The 16,659-nt window shown below is 35.2% G+C and overlaps 1 protein-coding gene across 1 annotated transcript; it reads right to left on the bottom strand.

Moving 5' to 3' along the window:
* Positions 1 to 124: 124 nt before the first annotated feature.
* Positions 125 to 9,140, bottom strand: LOC128235649 (kelch-like protein 6). Its single transcript, XM_052950454.1, has 3 exons — positions 9,055 to 9,140; positions 5,658 to 5,913; positions 125 to 1,870 (listed from the first exon to the last, which is right to left on the bottom strand). The coding sequence occupies exons 1-3, from the start codon at positions 9,138 to 9,140 to the stop codon at positions 125 to 127; spliced, it is 2,088 nt and encodes a 695-aa protein (XP_052806414.1).
* Positions 9,141 to 16,659: the final 7,519 nt, after the last annotated feature.

Below are 16,659 nucleotides of genomic sequence, written 5' to 3'. Positions count from 1 at the left end.
TAGCTTGGCCTTATGGTGAGACATATTTCAAAGAAATTGTGCTGTGCCCTGTAATAATTGGTCCATAGTCTTTTACTTAAATTTGCGAATTTGTAATTTTCATAGAAGCAGACTCGAAAAGAAATTAGCCTTCATCTAAATGTTTAAGGTAGAGCTTCCCTATAGAAATCTTTGCACAGCGAAGTCTAGTGCCGGTTGCCAACCATGGCTCATTGGATGGTTTGGATTTAGGAATGCGAATGGTTTTCAATAGCTTCATATCATTAGCTGGGTCTATCTGAAAGACTTTCGCTTCGGTTGGTGAAGTGTTGTCGGTAGACTGTGACCCAGTTGTTATAAATAAGTCTCCTCTGTATTGTACTGCGCTAAAGCGTTTTGGGCAAAAATTACATATTTTACCGATTTGTTTGCTTTTTAACTCCTCATTTATCTCTACAACAGACCCACTGGGCTCAACCGTATATGCACTGGTGTCAAACATAACGACTTGTGAACTGACCCCCGGAAGTGTTTCTGACGTCATAACTGAGACCTGTTTTCTGAAAGGATCAAACAGCTGAATTGTGTCGGAAAATAAACTGCCACTATTATTCCCGCCAAGGATTAAAATGTTGTTGCCTAGCACGGCAGCTTTTGCGTGGTTAACGCGTTCCACTAGGTCACAATACGACTCCCAACTTCCAGTTTGTGTTTGGAAACCGTAAATTGTCGTTGTAGCAACGCTTCCATCTCCGCCAATTACGAAAACGACGTCTGTCACGGATGCCATAGCGTGGTCAAACCTTCCTGATGGTAGTTTTGGAAGAGCTACCCAGGCACAAGAAGATGCTTGAAACTTGTGGAAAGCTTCTCTGCAATACTGACCACCGGAAACGTAAATGTCGTCTGCATATGTACACAGTGCATAATGCGGGCCGACGTTTTGTGGTAATGGCGGTAAATCGAACCAAATTTCGCGCTGGAAACTGTAGCAACGTACACCTGAGCCTGAATACTCGGACGTGTCGGTTCCGCCGATAACGACCATGACGTCATCCATGCGACTCGACTTCCGGTATGTCGTTTGCTTAGCAGTGTAATCTTGTTTTCTTGCTGGGTACATTTTGAACTGTAATGCTTGATTGATAGCAAGCTTGGCCTCGGGAAGGTCGTGAACAATCGGCTCATTGTTAAACTTCTGCATTATGTATTCTGCGGAGCACAGCGGTAGACGCATCTTGGATATCAGCCTTGGCGCTAAGCTTAGCCTTGATTCCTTGTCTGCCGCGATCCACTGCAGCGCTGCGTCACAAATCAAATCTTCACTCTGTGCAAAGAGCGTTTCGTCACCCATGAATGCTTCAAACGTGTCGATAGGCAGCAGAGAAAGGTCACCGCTGTCGTTCAAGGCCACAAAGTTGTCCATCATGAATGTCCAGATGAACTTTTCCAGTCTTTGACAGTGATACTTCTTCGCCATGTACCAAATATCAACGAAATTGTCTACGGAAATACTTTCATGGAAGTAGCTTTCAATTTGCTCCAGTAACATGTCTATTTGCATCAAGCTAGCAATTTCCAGTACATCTTGAATATTTTCAGGTGTAATGATGTCCTCGCCGTCATAAATACAGCTCAGCAGAAGATCGAACATTTCCGGTTTTGTCTCGTGGAGATCCACAACAGAGTCACGTGCTTCTTTCATGTCATGCGCAAACATGGCCGTAAAATATGGCGACACTGCGCATAGCACCGCTTTGTGACAATTAAAAGCCACGCCCTCCACTTTTATTGTGACGTCACAGTATTGTCCACTGCGCTGCTGAGACCTGAGACCGGAAGCGAGACTTGAGAGGAACCGCACGCGCCAACGTTCCACTCCACGCTCAATCTGTAAACAATTAGAAAAAAAACATACTTGAATGCTGTGTCCGAAACGTTAAAAGCGAAGTATGCAATAGCTAGGCAATATGCATTTAATAATAATGCAACAAATAGTAAATGCTAATGCTAAGAATTTGAATAAAAAGACAAAGTCTTAAGATGACTCCTACCGGCATCTTTAGATGTAATCCAATATGTGACAATATGAAGTAATATATTTTTAGCTGATTTTCACTTTCGATCGCCTTGAACATGATCTTTGCAAGATTGATTGGATCTTCTAGGCTGTGTTCGGCCAAATAATAAATAATTTCCCTACGATTTTCTCATGCAATGATATAAAGCTGAATTTAAATATTGTTTTCTGCACTTCTGTCCGGCCCTGATATTTATGATGTCGTTTAACAAAAGCATTTTATAAAGTGAGTTAGTTCTGACTTTCCTTCGTAAAGGAGCAAACATTTACATCGTTTCGGTTTGAAATATAAAGGCTTACACACGACCAATTAAGGACACGGAGAGACACGTACAGGGTTCAGTCCGGCTAGTGGTTAGCGCGCATTCGCTTCACACCAAGGCCGCGAGTCTCCGGGTAGGTTCTCAATCTGGGCGTATGAGAATTTGGTATGTTGTCACCAAGTGGGTTTGGTTTCTCCACAATACAGGAAACATCGCCCCAACGAGAGTGATTGATATAACGCTGTGATATTTTGTTTCACAGATAGGCTTACACTAATAAAAACATCCCTTGGCCTCAGATCATGTTGCGGTTCCTTACAACAAGTTATTAAATATCAAGCAACTTTCACAGCCGCTTCACTAATCTTTTGATCCTATCTCAAATACATGTAGAAGAAACAAAAGCCAACTCAATATCTTTATTGAAAGCAGTTTATACTTATTCCGACTTGATTAGGTCGTAAACAATAAACAAGTGCCATTAACACACGTTGACAGATAAGAGAAAAGAGAGAACTTTTCAATGAAACTCCGAACAAAATTAACAACCGATATTGATTAAGTAGATTTCTGTTCACTGATTGAAATATACCCCATTTCAAAAGAAATAATAAAACTTTGGAATTTGGGGAGAAAAAAAGTAAGAACTACTCAAAAATCGAAACAAACGACACTGAACCTTGAACACTGCTAAAGTTACATGTTTTACCTATTTGTTTGCTTTCAAGCTCCCTATTTATCTCTTCAACAGACCCACTGGGCTCAACCGTGTATGCACTAGTGTCAAACATAATGTTCATTTGTGAACTGACCCCCGGAAGTGTATCTGACGTCATAACTGTGACCTGTTTTCTGAAAGGATTGAACAGCTGAATTGTGTCGGAAAATAGACTGCCACTATTATTTCCGCCAAGGATTAAAATGTTGTTCCCTAACACCGCAGCTTTTGCGTGGTTAACGCGTTCCACAAGGTCACAATACGACTCCCAACGAAAACGGCGTCTGTCATGGATGCCATATCGTGGTCAAACCTTCCTGACGGTAGTTTTGGAAGAGCTACCCAGGCACAAGAAGATGCTTGAAACATGTGGAAAGTTTCTCTACAATACTGACCATCGTAAACGTAAATGTCGTCTGCATATGTACACAGCGCATAATGCGGGCCGACGTTTTGTTGTAATGGCTGTAAATCGAACCAAATTTCGCGCTGGAAAGTGTAGCAACGTACACCGAGCCTGAATACTCGGACGTGTCACTCAATACACATCATCATACCTTCAACAATACACCTCAACAATACACATAAGCATTCCATCTACAATATACATAAGCATACCCTCAACAATATACATAAGAATTCCCTCAACAATATACATAAGCATATCCTCAACAATATACTTCATCATACCCTCAACAATACACATAAGCATTCCCTCAACACTATACATAAGCATACCCTCAACAATTCACATAAGCATACCCTCAACACTATACATAAGCATACCCTCAACAAAACACATCATCATACCCTCAACATACACATAAGCGGTAGTACATGTATAATTTTTGCGACATTTAGCGTTGGTTGCGACATTTAGCGTTGGTTGTGACATTGAGCGTAAGCATTGCGACATATAACGTTAAGTGCGACATTTACACGCAGCAGAGACTTTGAGTACATGGTAAGGTCTGGAAAACCGAATAACAAGGTTAGAGTGGTAACAAACAATACATTGATAAACAAAATTAAACAGCATTTTACTGCACTAATAACATAAACTTTTATATCATCATTTTAACCATTTGAAAAATATATTTATCTTAATGTGAATGCGTGCTTGTGCGTGTGGTGCGTGTGTGCGTACGTATGTTTGAGCGTAAACGTACGTTCGTGCGTGTGGTGCGTGTATGCGAACGTATGTTTGAGCGTAAACGTACGTTCGTGCGTGTGGTGCGTGTATGCGAACGTATGTTTGAGCGTAAACGTACGTTCGTGCGTGTGGTGCGTGTATGCGAACGCATGTTTGAGCGTAAACGTACGTTCGTGCGTGTGGTGCGTGTGTGTGTGTGCGTGTGTGTGTGCGTGTGGTGCGTGTATGCGAACGTATGTTTGAGCGTAAACGTACGTTCGTGCGTGTGGTGCGTGTGTGCGAACGTATGTTTGAGCGTAAACGTACGTTCGTGCGTGTGGTGCGTGTATGCGAACGTATGTTTGAGCGTAAACGTACGTTCGTGTGTGTGTGCGTGTGCGTGTGTGTGAACTATAACAACCCATGACATATGAGATTATTGAAACGATTCAAAGTTTTCATTTATGATTAGTGCAACTCTTATTAAATCATGTTGTCAAAACGTCAACAGAAAGAGAAGCACCAACCACACTACGCAATCAACGCCGGTGTAGCATTCATTTTTGACACCGTCGAAAATTGACCACAGAAGTGGTGGAAATGTTCTTCATTTTTTCAATAACTGTAGATTAGTTTTATACAAAAAGGCAAGTGCACAAAAGGCCATATACATGCATACAAATAAGTTTCAAGAAACATCAAATAATAGGAACTGTACAAATATGTCGTGACGTCATAATAACTAGGAGACAAGTCATATTTCTGCTTGTTGCAGCTATACATCTGACATTAAATAAAATGATTGACAATAAAAACGATCCCAGATAATCATATAAAATCACAGATAAGTAATCAAATAACATAACGAATAATTATTAAACAATACTTTTGTAATGATCTGCCTGAGATAATACTTTCTCCCACCTCAGATAAGTAGACCTTAAAATTTTGCCGTGCTAAAATTCTTCCCTTGCCCACGGGCAAAGATAGAACAAGGAACCGTATGGAATTCATTTTATTGTCATCACACAATTACGTCCCTTGTTGACGACTGTCGTATATGATAGCATCATGGAAACCTTGTCTCGTGGCATTTTTAAAAATCAAAATTAATTATTTCTCGCTTCAAATGGCACCATAGAAAAGTTTTCGCGCTCCATTAAAAAATGTCCTCTTTTCAGAACTATTTAAAAAACGATTCGATTATTTAAATAATCTGAATCACTGCGCGCATATCCATGACAACCACGAATTATTACATATCCATACGCACATTATTTGCCCTACGCACAAAAGAGTTCCTGCGATTTTTTTTTTGTTTAACTGAGGTGGGAGAAAAAGCATCTACCATAGCTGCTTGTGTAAGATCAGTAAACCTCGTTTCCGCAAAACACCCTACGCTCGGGTTGGGATGAACCTCTCACTCTCGATCATGGAAGATACTTATAATCTAAAATGCGATGTTTTGTTTGGTGCGTTTAATGCCTTGTGCTTGCACAAGCTACTTCTATGCCGATAACAGTTTCCACATTCAGCGCACTGGTATGATTTCTCGCCAGTGTGGCCGTCCATATGAGCCTTCAGGTCTATTTTCTCCTTTATTAAAATTCCACACATGTCGCACGTGTAACGTGTCGTGCCATCTTCTTCTCGCCAATGCCTGTTCAGGTCCGTCTGTGTGGTGAACTCCTGCATGCATTTCGGGCCCAGAAACTGCTTATCGGATGCATGTGTGGTGCACCTGTATAAATACATATATGCCTTTAAAAGGTATATCTATTTGTATTTGAATTTAAAATACTTGTAATTGCAATATTTTGGTTACCTTTAATAAAACGGCTAAGCTTGTCACGGACTGGTAGATAATTGCTTAATTATAGAATGATACTATACTATTAAATACAAAACATTTTTTTTAATAAAGAATACTCATTCATATGCCGCGTCATGCTCTCCTATATAGGTGTAAAACTGTTTTCTAACAGCATGTAAATGTGGCTACACATTGACATAAGTCATTTTTTCTGTTCAACGTGTTGACGGATCAGTATTTAACGTGAATCAATGTCCCTTTGTTGCGTGAAAAAATGACTCTCGTTGAAAGTTGATCAAGGGTTATAACATAAAAAAACATTTATTCAGCATTATATGATACAACAAAATGCAAAACGTATGAAATAAATCATATGAAACAAATCATCGTGAAGAGAAAAGACATAGTCAATAGAGAAGTATACTAGAGTTGTGCCGATCATCGATTATAATCGGCAATTGATCGGAAAGGCCTACGTCGGCGACAATCGATAGTGAAATTCGAATAATCGATTATACAAACAAGGGACGTAACCGCTACCGATTACCAGTAAAATTTTGTCATGAAAATATGTTTTGTTTCAAGTTAATGTTGAAATGTTATGGTGTTACTGTGTTAAGTTATCTAGTCATATTATTATCAAGTCAGTTAGTCGCTACAGTACCTTATTACAAATTGCCTTTGTAATTGAAATGCTAAAGGATTGGTTCTCAACTACTACTTACGTTTGTGGTTTAAAGGTGATTTTTAAAACATGTTACCGTTTACTTCTTACCATGTAAGAATTCAGTTTTCTCAGTTTTTTAAAAGAAATTTTTCTTGTAAAACATATCATATTCAACTGCTAGTTATGATTGTCACTGACTGATTACTAAAAATAAATTAATATCTTTCTTTGTGTTTATTTTACACTTGTATACACTACTAAATGTAAGACAAACTTTAGAGTTGGTGGTCCAATGTTCTGTAATAGTAACTTGTAAACACTAAAGGATAGTTGCGTTCTGAATAAATTATGTAATTTATACAAACAAATTACAAACAATATTGTAAAACTAGTGCACGTCCTGTATCTGTATGCCTTATAAAAGATGACCAAAGATAATTAAATAATTATTAAATCGATTAATAATCGATCATTGATCGGTTTCATAAACCGATTATTGATAGTATTTTTTCTGTCCGATTCCCAACACTAAAGTTTACTATATATCAATTGCAGTCAAACCCTGTTGGCTCGAACTCCCAGGGACGGGCGAACTTACCTCGAGCCGCGAAAAGTTCGATCAGCGGCATTGTTGACCATCAGTATAAAGAAATCGGTCCTTTACATCTAGTTCGAGCCAACGAGGAATTCGAGCCAGCGGGGTTCGACTGTAGTATCAAATTCTTAACATAATTAGGTTCTCGATCGTAACAAAGATGCATGATTTAAATATTTACAACAGTGTGCATAGTTTTTCCCCAATCTGAAGACAAAAGGGTTATACATTTTGTTTGGTTGGCCAATGGCAAAAGTATGGTTTAAAGAATTGTTTTCGTAGATTATGATTTTTGGACATACTAAAAGGAAATGATATTCATTTTCGATGGCATTCATATAACAAAAGGTACATATTCAATCTGTTCTTGTGATGTTATGATGTCTTCCTATTTCGATTAATAGGTCATGTGAGGAAACTCGAAATTTTGTAACGGCAATTCTATATTTATTTATGTGGAACGCGTTATATTGTGTTATATTCACTATTAAACTAGGTCAATCAAATGGTCATACATTGCATTTAAACGCTGGCGAGGGATTTGTGTATATTTTTGTGTAGGAGGAGTTAAATTTTCCTGTCTAATTGGTTTCTTCTGGCAAAGTTAACCTGGTAATCTAATAATTACTTTCGCGAGCGTTAAATCAGTCACGTGTTTGAAGGTGTTTGGTCATTTTTAGAGGGGAAATTTAAAGTCAAGTGTTCAGATTGAAGAATATCTTACTTGCTTAAATATTCAATTTTCGGAAAGTCAGTGTTTGTTTTTTAATAATTTATGCCATTATTTCTAATCGCATTGATGTGAATCTGATGTGCATTTAGCGGATTTTAGTGTATTTTTCATATTTGTGGTGATGAAATAGCAGTGTTTTCTTCAATAACTGGGTTTTATTGTCTAACATAGGTACTGCAAGGCGCAAGTGGGAAAGCAAAGGACGAGAGATGTTCGAGCAGGGAGCAACATAGCTCTATAAACTGGTGTGTAAATTATCCTTTTATTCATTGTATAAAGTTAATATATATATATATATATATTTTTTTTTTCTAGCAATTAACCATACGTGTTCGTGAGTATAATATGTGATATATTGTAATGTTGAATGTCTGTTTTAAATTACTAAGTCGTTTTGTCATTCTTTATCTTTTTCAGAAGTCTGCGCAAGGGGGGCACGTTGACGGTAGCAGTGTAAACACAGTGAAGTCTGGCGTCCAGTGAAATTTTCTTGCGTGAGATATACAGTTTTCAACAGATATGCGAGTAAAACTGCCTATTGTAATTGATTGCGATTCAGAAATTGTAGTCAACTTTTATATTTATTTTATTTTCTTGTGCCGATTTTGTTTTTGAAGTACCTGCAGTTTTGTTTTATCATTTCTACATGGATGTTGATCTTATATGAGAAATGCAGGATTTTTTTCAGAAAGACGAATACGACTATTTATTCAATAATACACATAATACACATTTCAGGAAGACATATATTCACATATGTATGTGTTTTGTACTAGTGTAGGTACTGTGATATACTCACTTTAGTTTTCGATGTTGAAGTGGTGGGACATTTTATTTGCTTTAACCAGTCAGCACCAGGTTCGCACCCGGGATCGTTGTACGGACGTATGCACATTGTGTTGTCATGGTCTCGATGCCAAAGTGGATACCATGTCCATTAGAGACTCACTCGCAAGACTTTGGGTTTATGTGCATTTGTGACAGAAACAGGGGAAACACACAGTAACTTATTGTGTAAGGACTTGACAAATAAAAAAGGCCAGTGGTGGAAAATTCCATTCGTTTTAACCATACAGAGACTGCCATTTGGCAATATCACAAGTGGTCACCAGGTCCGAACCCGGGCTCGTTGTGCGGACGTTCGACCGTCGTATTACCATGGTAACCAAGCCGAAGAGATACAAGTACAAGTACATTTTCAACAGATATGTGAGTAGAAATACCCGTTGTTTGTTACTTATTAAGAAACTGTTCAAAGTTACATTCTTTTGTTATTTCATCATCGTTGTTTTCAATTTGAGTTTTTAGATAACTGCAGTTTTCTATCATTTGTACACGGACGGTGCGATATTTATCACAGAATTTCAGGATATCGTCCATAAAAAGGAAGAAATTTACAATTGCATGATTTTTTTTCACTGGTAAAAGTATTTATTAACTCACTTGACTTCCGGGTAGTGGAACATTCTATTGTCATTTTCAAATGTAAACTATATATTCAGTACGGGACTCGACAGATATGTGAGTAAAAACCACAATTTCTTTTAAAATTCAGGATGCAAGTATCCAGTTTTGTCACGTAGACATCTTCACACAAGACATTTGTGTATTTAAGTCAACCTTATTAACATTGATATATATATATATATATATATAACGAATACAATACAGGTTCTTGGGGCGGGTAATCAACGCCAGTTAAGTCGTATGAATTTCACGAATTTAGTGTACTGTAGCCTTTTACAGTTACGCCCCTTAGAAGTTGTAAATCAGTCTGGGCAAAAAGGACATACAAATAATAAGCAAGAACACAAAGATAAACCGGTAAGTTCACATAGAAAATTATACTTTGGACATACTGGTTGACGGTACATTTCCGAATAGGGCACAAATCTCGAACACCGGCTAAAACACGCGTTTGTTTACCTTGATCGATTATTCGATGATCTAGATCATTACAGAGGCTTGCCTTGGTCACACTTGCGAAGTTTCATCTTGTTTTGTTAAGATTTTTTTAGAAAAAAAATCCATTCAATGTTGAAACGCTTGAAGATCAAACTATATAGTACATGGGTGAATGACGTCAAAGGGCGCACGCGCATCTTTAGGTTTTGCAGATCTGTTTACCTATACTCAAAATATTTATAAATATAAATCACGCTTTACATTTGAATTGCATGTTTTGAAAATCATCTGAAACAATAAATAACTTTATAGCCAAGTGTTTATTAATTGTATGACCATGTATTTTGGCTTTGCTCGTGTTCGGTATTTGTGCCCTCCATAAGGCCAGAGTTTTTATATCTTTAGATTTACGGGAGCGCCGTACCTAAATATTGCAAAACCCAAATAAAAATAAAATTCATTTTCGTAGTTTTATTTTTATTTTTTCCGACGAACGTTGTTCCAATGTTAAAAATAAAATAAAATTAGTGTTCTATAACCCATATCTCAGAACCAACTGGTGTATTAATTGTCATTCATTATCGGTCTTTTTACTGCACAAACCACGTAAACCAGTCGGAAATACGCGGGGAAATAGAACAGGTACCCGTTACCATAACAACGTCCTGTCAAAAGTGAAAGTAGTTAATGTCATACCCCTTATTTCTCGCAATTTCTGCAGCTATATTGAAAGGTTTTACTACAAAGACGTTCCGATGTTAATGTTTCTTTATTTAAATCAAACCGGGGAGAACTTAAAGCGTGTTTATTGTGGGTTTTTTTTGTAGATTCAGTATGTTGTTCGCGATTCGTGGAATGATTGCGCAACTTCCGGGCAAAATAAGGAGACAGAAATTAGTGGGTTGTATTGTCCATTAAAAGTCATTGGCGCACGTCGTATATTAACAAGAATGAATTGGATTACAGCGCAAAAATGTGTAGCTTCTGACAAACATTAACTGCAAAATGATATCGTGTTCATCATAGTCAAAATGGATATTTTTTTCTAAATTTGACTCTGAGGAGCATTGAACACACTGCTTCACGATCACATATTTGAAGAGAAAAACACAAGGTATCGTGATACGTTCGTAGTTGTTAATTAGTTTAATAATGATATAGAATTTAAATCGTTAAAGAATACTGAAAATGATGTAATAATAACATAGTGTGTGTTTCCGATAAGACATTGCTCATTGCCAACGGGCATAGCTGGAATAGGAAGGATATTGTTCAGGACTGATTCTAAAATCAGTTCTTAGACCCGGTTTTTTGAAACATATAACACTTGTCAAATTTATCTTAATGCTCCCGAATTTTCTTTGGTGAAGTACATAAATGTAGATTTTGAATGTCTGTGCATCGGTAAGCCCTGTCAAACTTTGAAGTGAAGAGGAATTTCCATCAGGGCTTGGACTTTATTTGGTAATATTTTCTATATAAAAACCACATCACGGTAAATTGTCACGGTGCTATTTCGTTAAAGACAGAAAAACACATTTGACCTCCTTTAATACCGTGTCTGAAACTTTGTTCAATGTTTGAATACTTCACAATGGAAAGGATATGCTTATATTGTGGGCAAAAGGTTAGAAATGGCCATTTTAACTTCTTTATTACACTGACATGTTTCATAAAATCTATGGGTTGATAACATATGCACCACATATGCATAGATGCATTCGAACAAATATATACAACTAATTTCAATAAGCGTTTGAACTGACAGTGTTGAGGTCAATAATAAAGGACCTTTTAATTATGCTTTTGAAACTTTATGGTGATCTTTCACCCTTTGTTCAGCCTATGAAATAGCTGACACAAGTAAGGTGTGTTTGGTCTTCATGATATAAGAAGGTTTAAAAAATAAAAAAAAATCAGAGAAAAATCTATTTTATTTTTATTTATTTCTCCTTCGGGACATTTTATGCATTTTATTTTTATTTTTATTTCCTCCTCCTTACCCAACTTTTTGAAAAATCTCCCGTAAATCTAAAGATAAAAAAACTCTGGCCTAACATAAATTTAAGGGTGATTTACTGTCCATAAAATGAACGATTTTCGACATAAAATTGATGAAATCGTGGATCTGTACTTTTACAGATCTTGTCACATTGACCAAAGATGTTTCATTTGCAATTTTAACTTACTACAACAAAAGCTCTCCATGATATTTGTGAAATACCTCAAAAAGTGTTCGGATTTGTGACCTTAGCCAGTATTTGAAACACCGCGTGTTTTCCTTGCATTATTTTTAGTTACGACTCTGCTTTGTACAATTTCAAGGATTTTTTTTACAATATTTTATTTGCAATTGATGATTGCAAAGGCCTGAAACATTTATGTTTATATTTTGAATTTTAAAATGTTTAGAAAAGCTCAGACCTGCAACTTTTTTTATGATGGGAATTTGCAATTTTAATAGTTTCTGATTTTATCCAGATGACAGAGTTTGAAAAAAAAACTATTTTGTATCAATGAAATCAAGTGTTGTTAATTACTTTTTAGCTCAACTATTCAAAGAAAGGAGGGCTATTCTAAAAAAAAATATTGTGATAAGAGTATGTTTGATTTCAAGTGAAGTTTTAGTGGGTGAAATTGGCAATTTATAATTGCAAAGGCCTGAAACAGTTTGGATTTTGAATTTTTCAGTGTTTTACAGTTTTTATAAAAGCCACCAGCGGCCACTTATTTAACAACAGAAATTTGCAGAAGCCAGTTTAAGTAGTTACTGCTTTAATCCGGATTGGAAAGTTTGATGAAAACTAATTTTTTTTCAATGAAGTCACAATTGTTGTTAATAGTGATTGCGGACGGCAGTTTTAATAGTTTCTGCTTGTATTGGAAGTTGGAAAAAACTGTTATGTATCAATGATGTGGAAGTTTTTGATTACTTTTGCTAATTGAGTTAAAACCCCATTATTGTGAACAAATAGAAACATAATAAATATGTTATGTGTATTATAAATTGAATTGTGGTACTTATACTGACAAACAACTTGATTTATAAGAGGTTCAGAATTTACATAGTGATTGCAGGCGGCAGTTTTAATAGTTTCTGCTTATATTGGGAATTGGAAGTTTGAAAATACTGTTGTATATCAATGAAATGGAAGTTGTTGATATTTTTGCTAATTGAGTTAAAACCCCATTATTGTGTACAAATAGGAACATAATATTTGTGTTATGTGTATTTTAAATTGAATTGTGGTACTAATACTGAGAAAAAAGACTTGATGTATAAAAGGTTTGGAAGATATATACCGATTTAGTGAAAGCAGCTGGCAGTTTTAATAGTTTCTGCTTATATTGGATGATGGAAGTTTGAAAAAACTGTTGTATATCAATGAAGTGGAAGTTGTTGTTTTTTTTACTGGTATTATGTGTATTATAAATTGAATTGTGGTACTAATACTAACAAACAACTTGATTTATAAAAGGTTTGGAACATATATACCGATTTAGTGATAGCAGCTGGCAGTTTAAATAGTTTCTGCTTGTATTGGGAGTTGGAAGTTTGAAAAAAACCTGTTGTATATCAATGAAATGGAAGTTGTTGATATTTTTGCTAATTGAGTTAAAACCCCATTATTGTGAACAAATAGAAACATAAAAAATGTGTTTTGTGTACATGTATTATAAATTGAATTGTGGTACTTATACTGACAAACAACTTGATGTATAAGAGGTTTAGAATTTACATAGTGATTTAGTGATTGCGGACGGCAGTTTTAATAGTTTCTGCTTGTATCGAAAGTTGGAAAAAACTGTTATGTATCAATGATGTGGAAGTTGTTGATTACTTTTGCTAATTAAGTTAAAACCCCATTATTGAGTGCAAAAAGGAACATAATACTTGTGTTATGTGTATTATAAATTGAATTGTGGTACTTATACTGACAAACAACTTGATAAGAGGTTCAAAATTTACATAGTAATTTAGTGATAGCAGCCGGCAGTTTTAATAGTTTCTGCTTGTATTGGAAGTTGGAAGTTTGAAAAAACTGTTGTACCAGGTATATCAATGAAGTGGAAGTTGTTGATTTTTAACTGGTATTATGTGTATTATAAATTGAATTGTGGTACTAATACTGACAAACAACTTGATTTATAAGAGGTTTAGAATTTACATAGTGATTTAGTGATTGCGGACGGCAGTTTTAATAGTTTCTGCTTGTATTGGGAGTTGGAAGTTTGAAAAAAACCTGTTGTATATCAATGAAATGGAAGTTGTTGATATTTTCTGCTAATTGAGTTAAAACCCCATTATTGTGAACAAATAGAAACATAATGAATATGTTATGTGTATTATAGATTGAATTGTGGTACTTATACTGACAAACAACTTGATGTAGAACAGGTTTAGAATTTACATAGTGATTTAGTGATAGCAGCCGGCAGTTTTAATAGTTTCTGCTTGTATCGGAAGTTGGAAAAAACTGTTATGTATCAATGATGTGGAAGTTGTTGATTACTTTTGCTAACTGAGTTAAAACCCCATTATTGAGTACAAAAAGGAACATAATACTTTGTGTTATGTGTATTATAAATTAAATTGTGGTACTTATACTGACAAACAACGTGATAAGAGGTTCAGAATTTACATAGTGATTTAGTGATTGCGGACGACAGTTTTAATAGTTTCTGCTTATATTGGGAATTTGAAGTTTGAAAAAACTGTTATATATCAATAAAATGGTAGTTGTTGATATTTTTGCTAATTGAGTTAAAACCCCATTATTGTGTACAAATAGGAACATAATATTTGTGTTGTGTGTATTATAAATTGAATTGTGGTACTAATACTGACAAAAAAAACTTGATATATAAAAGGTTTGGAACATACGGTACATACCGATTTAGTGATAGCAGCCGGCAGTTTTAATAGTTTCTGCTTGTATTGGATGTTGGAAGTTTGAAAAAACTGTTGTATATCAATGAAATGGAAGTTGTTGATTTTTTACTGGTATTATGTGTATTATAAATTGAATTGTGTTACTAATACTGACAAACAACTTGATGTATAAGAGGTTTGGAATTTACATAGTTATTAAGTGATTGCGGACGGCAGTTTTAATAGTTTCTGCTTGTATTGGGAGTTGGAAGTTTGAAAAAAACCTGTTGTATATCAATGAAATGGAAGTTGTTGATATTTTTGCTAATTGAGTTAAAACCCCATTATTGTGAACAAATAGAAACATAAAAAATGTGTTTTGTGTACGTGTATTATAAATTGAATTGTGGTACTAATACTGACAAACAACTTGATTTATAAGAGGTTTGGAATTTACATAGTTATTAAGTGATTGCGGACGGCAGTTTTAATAGTTTCTGCTTGTATTGGAAGTTGGAAAAAACTGTTATGTATCAATGATGTGGAAGTTGTTGATTACTTTTGCTAATTGAGTTAAAACCCCATTATTGAGTGCAAAAAGGAACATAATACTTGTGTTATGTGTATTATAAATTGAATTGTGGTACTTATACTGACAAACAACTTGATAAGAGGTTCAGAATTTACATAGTGATTTAGTGATAGCAGCCGGCAGTTTTAATAGTTTCTGCTTGTATTGGAAGTTGGAAGTTTGAAAAAACTGTTGTACCAGGTATATCAATGAAATGGAAGTTGTTGATTTTTTACTGGTATTATGTGTATTATAAATTGAATTGTGGTACTAATACTGACAAACAACTTGATTTATAAGAGGTTTAGAATTTACATAGTGATTTAGTGATTGCGGACGGCAGTTTTAATAGTTTCTGCTTGTATTGGGAGTTGGAAGTTTGAAAAAAAACTGTTGTATATCAATGAAATGGAAGTTGTTGATATTTTTGCTAATTGAGTTAAAAACCCATTATTGTGAACAAATAGAAACATAATGAATATGTTATGTGTATTATAAATTGAATTGTGGTACTTATACTGACAAAAAACTTGATGTATAAAAGGTTTGGAACATACATACCGATTTAGTGATAGCAGCCGGCAGTTTTAATAGTTTCTGCTTGTATTGGAAGTTGGAAAATACTGTTATGTATCAATGATGTGGAAGTTGTTGATTACTTTTGCTAATTGAGTTAAAACCCCATTATTGAGTGCAAAAAGGAACATAATACTTGTGTTATGTGTATTATAAATTGAATTGTGGTACTTATACTGACAAACAACTTGATGTAGAACAGGTTTAGAATTTACATTGTGATTTAGTGATTGCAGAGTCAGATGGCAGTTTTAATAGTTTCTGCTTACATTGGGAGTTGGAAGTTTGAAAAAACTGTTGTATATCAATGAAATGGAAGTTGTTGATATTTTTGCTAATTGAGTTAAAACATTAAATAGGAACATAATATTTGTGTTATGTGTATTATAAATTGAATTGTGGTACTAATACTGGCAAAAAAACTTGATGTATAAGAGGTTTGGAACATACATACCGATTTATCACTAGCAGCCGGCAGTTTTAATAGTTTCTACTTGTATTGGATGTTGGAAGTTTGAAAAAACTGTTATGTATCAACAAAGTAGAAGTTGTTGATTACTTTTGCTAATTGAGTTAAAACCCCATTATTGAGTGCAAAAAGGAACATAATACTTTTGTTATGTGTATTATTAATTGAATTGTGGTACATATACTGACAAACAACGATGATTAGTGAATGCGGACGCCAATTTTGATAGGTTCTGCTTGTATTGAGAGTTGGAAATTGGATAAAACTGTTATATATCAATGAAGT

Source organism: Mya arenaria, chromosome 5, assembly GCF_026914265.1.
Source record: "Mya arenaria isolate MELC-2E11 chromosome 5, ASM2691426v1".
Lineage (NCBI taxonomy): Eukaryota > Metazoa > Mollusca > Bivalvia > Myida > Myidae > Mya > Mya arenaria.
Note: the sequence above shows the minus strand (reverse complement) of the source record. Positions and strands in the feature narration are given on the sequence as shown.

Excerpts from the sequence above, each read along its gene's own strand:
- LOC128235649 (XM_052950454.1), bottom strand. The coding sequence starts at position 9,140 with ATGGTAATACGACGGTCGAACGTCCGCACAACGAGCCCGGGTTCGGAC. Across the intron at positions 5,914-9,054 it reads ATTGCCAAATGGCAGTCTCT|GTGCACCACACATGCATCCG; the intron begins GTATGGTTAAAA and ends GTATTTATACAG. Across the intron at positions 1,871-5,657 it reads GTAGCTTGTGCAAGCACAAG|ATTGAGCGTGGAGTGGAACG; the intron begins GCATTAAACGCA and ends AATTGTTTACAG.